Raw genomic sequence first — 6,917 nt, 5'->3', positions numbered from 1 at the left:
GTTACATATTTTGAAAACCATTCCTGATGTATAGTAACATAATTCACAAATCATTACTAAAATGTCTCCTCATCCTAGTTGACGGATAGTAGAAATTTTCTTTGGGTATTAAGTGTCGCCAAAGAAGAGAACGGGGTAGAACCCAACTTTCTTATCTTTTAAAGTCCATCTCCCAGTGACTATAATGTCTTGTTCATCAACATATCCTTGGTGCCTGGAACAGTGCCTGGACCATAATAGAGACTCGGAAAATATTAATAAACAAATAAACCTATATTGAATAACGTTTGGCTTCTATTTTCTCACTTGTAAAACAAGTTAGATCAAATCTCTAGTCATCCTAAAATTGAAGATTTTATAATTTCATTTATAAATCAATAGTTTCACATATCATTAAATCTACTAAGCAAAATGAAAAATCATAGGTTTCATTCTTTCAGACAATTTCATCATGTATTCACTTCTGAAGATAAACACCAATAATAAAGATAACAACAAAACTTTCTAAAATTATTTTATTTTTTATAATTTTCTAACACACAGTGTTAGAAAATGAATTTTGGCACCATGATTAAGAACTTCTTTTCAAGTTTAACCTTTACATTAAAAACAGTAGCTACAATAGGGATATTTCAACCTTACTTAGAGAAATGATAAAACATCAAGTCAACAAATATTTTTGTTGGAGAATTTTTTTATAAGTGGGATAAAGGGAGGTTAATATAGACACTCAGAAGAATAAAATGGAAATTATGTCAGGAAGATAAAAAAGCAAATAATCTTCCCCCCCAAAAAAGAATAAGGAGACAAAGGGCAAAAGGGAAGAAGCAAGGCTCAACAACTTTGTTTTCCTGATATAAAATTCAAGTACTTAAAAAGTGTTTTTTAAAAAATCATTAAATGCACTACTCATCTCAAGGAAATTTTTCTTTTTCCTATTTTCTAGAACTTTCTAAAAAAGGAAACAAAGGAAAAAAAAACCTGTTTTGACTTAAGGGCACTTGCTGATCTTGACACTTGATAATACTTTAAGAAATGGAAAGGTTTTCCTAAATCTAATACCTGCTTAATATAATCCACTTTGGAAGATTCATGTGAAGAAACATAGGGTTTGATTTTTAATACAAAGGTAAAATAATCTGCCTTACAATCAAAACAAAAATGTTTTCAACTATATACGCTCCTTGGTTGTATTTTGTACTAATTTTCTTTCTTTCTTTTTTTTTTTTTTTTTTTGAGACGGAGTCTCGCTCTGTCGCCCAGGCTGGAGTGCAGTGGCGCGATCTTGGCTCACTGCAAGCTCCGCTTCCCAGGTTCACGCCATTCTCCTGCCTCAGCCTCCGGAGTAGCTGGGACTACAGGGGCCCGCCACCACGCCCGGCTAATTTCTTTTTTTTGTATTAGTAGAGACAGGGTTTCACCATGTTAGCCAGGGTGGTCTCTATCTCCTGACTTCGTGATCCGCCCACCTAGGCCTCCCAAAGTGCTAGGATTACAGGCTTGAGCCACCGCGCCCGGCCCCTGTACTAATTTTCTTGAGGAAAACGTTGTGTGATTTTTTGTGTGTTCCCTTAGTAACTACTGTAAATAAGACCTGCATAGGTGTTCAAAAAAGTACTTAGTTGCATACAAATCCAGTTAGAATCTGATTTTCAAGGTTTTAAAACATGGTAATTCATTTATACCCATTTTGTCTATATTTCCTCTATATTTTCATAAATAAAAATCTTCCCATGTTTTTAAATAAGAAAATATTAGTCTTGTCATTTGTACCTAAATATTTTATCAACTTGAAACACAAATTCATAAATTGTCATTATTCTCAGAGGCAACAAAGCATAGAAATAAATATTTAAGTTTTTTCTTTCTTTTCTTCTTCAACCTGTGTTTTAAGGCTCAGAGCAGACATGAAGAAATATCAAACAATTTTTATAAAAAGTTTTTCAAATGTTTGGCCCAAAGTGAAGTTGTTCTGTTGACGCTATTTAAATATTCCTCTCATATTCTCAGACACAACTTCAAAGACGTGTTTATGCCAGTCATTCGTCCAAAGAAATTTCAATTCAATGAAAAGTAAATAACTTAGGGATCTATAAATGACACTGCAATGTATCTTGTTCCATTTTTAACAGGAAGTCCTTCATGCAAATGTGTGAGTCTCCCAGGATGCATGAAGCTCCAGCCTTTTCGTGGTGATTCAATAGAGCAATTGTACCTTAGAAATTTGCAACCACCTCCCTAAAAAAGTTAAAATGAAGGAATATATCAGATTATATTTAACCAGCGGCAAAATTCAAATTATGTCATTTGAGCAAAATTTAAAAAAGAAAGTAAGGCCTAAGGCAAAGTCATTTTCATAATGACATATTTCTTTTGAAAAATCTAAAAACACAAAAGTCATAATTACCTGAAAGTCTTCTCCCACATTATTAAGCGCAATGTTTATGGTAAATGTAGAAGCATCATGATGAGGACGAAGAGAACGCTGTCTTTCAGGGGAGTATTTTACTACAAAATTCAGTAGTGCAAATCCCTGAAAAAGCAAAGTAAGCCAGTGGATTTGCTTATTAATAAAAACATTAAAAAGAACACCTGTGTAAAACTTGGTAAGAAAGAGGCTGGAGGGGTGGGAGGATAACTACCTTCGTATAGTAGCCTGCAAAGACCTTCAGTGTAACTGGTGCAATGAACTCCCGGATAAAATGAAGCCATACATTCTCCAGATCAACTTGCTTCATGTGGATATCATCAGTTGGGACATTTTCATAACCACCAGATATACGGCTATCCTAGAAACAACATTAATGACATCATAGGTGTTGTCCACGTGCAATTCCCATTTATATTATAGTTTTTTTTCAACCACAGATCATAATAGACAAGAAAAATAACAGTAGTTCCAATGTGGCATATCATCTGCTTTAACTGTAAAATTATCAAAATAACTTAGGTAACATCTTTGTCAATGATACAATGATGAAACAAAGTAAATAAGGTCAGTAGACTCCTTTCCTACTTTTTATATGTATATGTAAAGTTTAACTATAAAGTAAATAAAATTGACTTCCTAAGCCCTCATATCCCCTCTTAAAAATGAGTCTTTTTTTACACTGACCCTTTAGGCAGTCTTAGCTGCTAGATGAGCATACTGATGGCATATCTGCTTTCTGTATTACCAAATACTGAAAACAAGCTTTCCCCGCCCTTCCTCACTTCTATATTTGTAACACTCAAGTCTTTGAACGATTGCTTTTCATTATTTCACCACCTACCAACTTTAAGTTTTTCCTTATACTTTAAGCTTCCCTCTCCCTTATCAGCTCATTAGCTGGGGGACATAATCGTGCAGAGGCAGTAATATTCCAGAGTATTGTACTAAAATGGCATGTGGTTCTCAGAGGAAAAGAAACACATCTAACCACTGGCAGGGGTATTTCCTGCCAAGTCTTTGACATTGAATGCAAATGCAAAACTGAATTACACCTAAGGCACTCAGATCCCTCCTTCCTATCTTTACACACAAAAACACAGTTTTGACAGATAAAGTTTGCCTTAGAATTTTCACCACAGCTCACTGTGAAAATGCAAGAATAAAAAGTGGCCTTGGAAAACAGTGGTATCACTCTAAGACATGTGTTACCTAACATTAACTCTGGCCTGAGGACACCGACCCTTAGCAAACATCCAGTGTAATCAAATGCATAAATGAGAAACCCACCCAGACTGATGAAATTACTTAAGTGTTAAATAATTGGTTGGTGGGAGAAGTAGACTGAAATCAGAGCTTTGGCTAGCCAATTTTTCTAGGTCTAGAACTCAAAGACATATGAGAAAAAGTGTATAACCCCTCAGAATTATCTGAGTATGTACTTAACCCACACACACATTTTAGTTCTTAGTGTGAAATTACGACTTACATGGTGTTTTCCCCCAGACCATTTGCCGTAATGTTCCATTTCTTCTACTAATTCATCACAGGCTTTTTCAGAAAATATGGGGAACCAAAAGACATCTGGACAGGGCTATAAAATATGCGTCATTGTTAGAAGACATAATAACTTCGGTGTCTTAATAGTCTAAAATAGTTATTTTAATATGTATAAAATAAAAAATCCTATATGACTAGGAAACATAGTTTTCTTTCATGGTTTATTGACAGTATTTTTTTTCTCATGGTACATAAATAATGGTGCACTTCAGAATTGATGACATCTTACATTCTCAAAAATTAGGTATTAACAATAGTTTTGAACAATAAGCTAAAAGAGAATTCATGTTTTGAAGATGTCTCTGAGAAAAGACTCTTTCAGAAAGAGAGCCAAGTCTCTTCCAAAGATAAGCTTTCACTGTAAGAGTTCTACATCAGAGATCTGTCAACAGTTCCTATATCTAGTGGTGTCAGAAAGCTATGACACTTAGGAGCATGCTTTTTAAAAAGGCATGCTTTTAAAATGTTAATTTCTATGTTCTACATTTTACAAGTGTATGTTCCTTAAGGCTATTTAATCGGTAATTGAGTCACATAAATTTTACCTAAAAGGTAGTTTCTCCACTTTCACATCTTCTGTGAAAGTAGTATAATATTAATAATATTTCTTCTGGAAAATAATAGCAAAATTTTCTATACTTTGTAATCATTAATACAAACCTGTTCAACTATATTTTCAGTGAAAATCTTTGAATAATCACGGTTTATATACTTTTCCTTCCAGTCCTATAAAAAGAAGTACATATTAAAACAAATATCTTTATAAATACTGAAAAGTATAAAGCATATGCATTTTAGAAATTATTCAACTTATAAATGATTACGTATAGTGGACAAAATAGTAATTTTCAGAAGCCACAGTATATGGTTTAATCTTTGCCTGGTTCTGAATATGCTTATGTCATTCTATGAAATACAAAATTTTTATTTATGAAATACTGTACCTCAGGATTTTTTAACTTAAGTAATCTTATGGTGAATAGATTTACACATTTTACAGATGCTCCTTGACTCACGATGACGTTATGTCCCAATAAACCCGTGGGAGGTTAAAAACACACAATACCCCGATAAATCCATCATAAAGTTGAAAATTCCTAAATCAAGTCACCATAAGTTGGGGACCATCAGTATTTTAATATATACACAGAGTAGGTAAACAAATGCGTGCTTAAAGGTAAAAGACAAGGGGCAAAATTCTACCAAAAATATTTGTAAACATGAATTAGTGAATTAATTAACTAGGGTCTGTCTTATATGTCTATAGTACATTATTCTTTTTTTGATTTTTTTAATGAATTTTAAAAATTTCTGCCTTCACTTCAGTCATTAATATTTATCAAGGAATAAACATGAGTTTACTAGCACTTTCACTTCTTTCAGTTACTAAAATAAGGGTTAGGGCTCTATACTGAAAAACAGTTCATCTTTATTCTAATTCATGAATTTGATTCTTTTTGACCAATCTCTGGCATAAAATCCACACATAAAGATATCTAAACTTTTTTCAACAGAAGCTAAATAATTATTTTATTGGGTCAAGTTCTTTATGCAAATATGAGTATTTACTAAAACGTGAACATATTACTATATGGAGTGATACAAGTATCCAAAAAGATCTCTTAAATTTAGAATATTTCTAGAAATTGTTAATTTTCTCTTTACAAAGTGCAAATACAAAGAGCCAGCAGGGAGGAAGTGAGACACAGATTCAAAATAATTCCAATCAAAAGATGTTTCAAAAGATATTTGCCTTAAACACATCTTTTGAGGCTCCGTTTTAGGGTTTGAATATTTATATAATAATTTATGTCGTTAGTTTTGTATATCTGTTTATATGGAACTCAAACATTTTTCATGTGGAGGAAACAAAGGTAGTCTTCAAAATTTTAATAAATTTCATGTTTATCTGGTATATATGGATCAGATTTCTATATTATCTCATTATTCCCTCTAATATTAATTAGCTTTCTGATTCTAAAATATGGGAAGAAACTGAATAATCATCCATAAGATTTAAGAATTTTTACCTATAGTATTTTTACCTGTGCATCAATACTGATTTTTCTTCAAGTAAAAAAAATCCCCCAAGATTTTATTTTAGGGCATTAGTCTTAACATTTCATTTTAGATCACCTTTTAAGTCATTGAGTAAACTGTGACTTTATTAATTTCTTAGATATTCTGATAATGGGATAATCAATATGCATGTTGCTACGGGGTATCCCTCACGAAGCATATTAAACAGGTTGATTTAACAGAGAACAAAGCAAGCCATGGAAAGAAAAGTTGTTCCTACTCAGTTCTGATGTTTTCATTGCTTACTTTCCAAAGACTTGAATCCTTGCACAAATATCTACAATTCAGGATATAATTCAGGACATCCTACCAGGAACCTAATGACATCCAAGAAATCAAATAATTCTATCCCTTAAGAACACCAAGAGATTCAATGGTGAAGTGAAATATGGAATTCTACCCTCATGACTAGAAAACACCTCTTTTCAACTTTGCTTCTGTGAAAGAGGAAGGTATGTGGCTAAAATGGTACAAAAGTACTTTTAAAATAACAAAATGTCAAAAGATGTTATATTCCTATTCAGAATATTCAGAGATTACTACACTTACTATCCCCGTATCTTAACTATTCCTACAAAACAAAGGACAACTCTCCTCAGGTGGATTTAGTCTGCAATTTAAAACTTTTACTATTGGCAAGGGGAAAATCATTACAGCTGTGTTACAGGTCTGATTGTTGAAGAGAGTATTTTCCCCTGAATAAGTGTGCCACTTGCCTAACAAAAAGATGTCCCTGTAAAACACAAAAGGAGCTAATTACTGTAGATTCAACTCTGTTAAAAAAAAAAAAAAAAAAAAAAGAAAAAGAGGGAGGGAGTTAAAAAGAAACCGTTTCTTCAAGTTAAGACTC

General features: G+C 32.7%; 1 protein-coding gene across 1 annotated transcript in view; it reads right to left on the bottom strand.

Annotated features, from left to right (window-relative positions):
* Window positions 1–499: 499 nt before the first annotated feature.
* Window positions 500–6,917, bottom strand: part of PLOD2 (procollagen-lysine, 2-oxoglutarate 5-dioxygenase 2) — a 100,167-nt gene continuing 93,749 nt past the window's right edge. Inside the window, exons 16-21 of the mRNA XM_011966112.1 lie at window positions 4,649–4,714; window positions 3,918–4,022; window positions 2,643–2,789; window positions 2,408–2,533; window positions 1,528–2,238; window positions 500–1,200 (exon numbers count right to left, since the gene is read on the bottom strand). Of these exons, the coding sequence (XP_011821502.1) occupies window positions 2,083–2,238; window positions 2,408–2,533; window positions 2,643–2,789; window positions 3,918–4,022; window positions 4,649–4,714 (600 nt within the window). The 3' untranslated portion in view covers window positions 500–1,200; window positions 1,528–2,082. The remainder of the gene's footprint in view (window positions 1,201–1,527; window positions 2,239–2,407; window positions 2,534–2,642; window positions 2,790–3,917; window positions 4,023–4,648; window positions 4,715–6,917) is intronic.

Source organism: Mandrillus leucophaeus, unplaced genomic scaffold (assembly GCF_000951045.1).
Source record: "Mandrillus leucophaeus isolate KB7577 unplaced genomic scaffold, Mleu.le_1.0 Scaffold744, whole genome shotgun sequence".
NCBI lineage: Eukaryota > Metazoa > Chordata > Mammalia > Primates > Cercopithecidae > Mandrillus > Mandrillus leucophaeus.
This window is presented reverse-complemented; position numbering and strand designations above follow the sequence as displayed.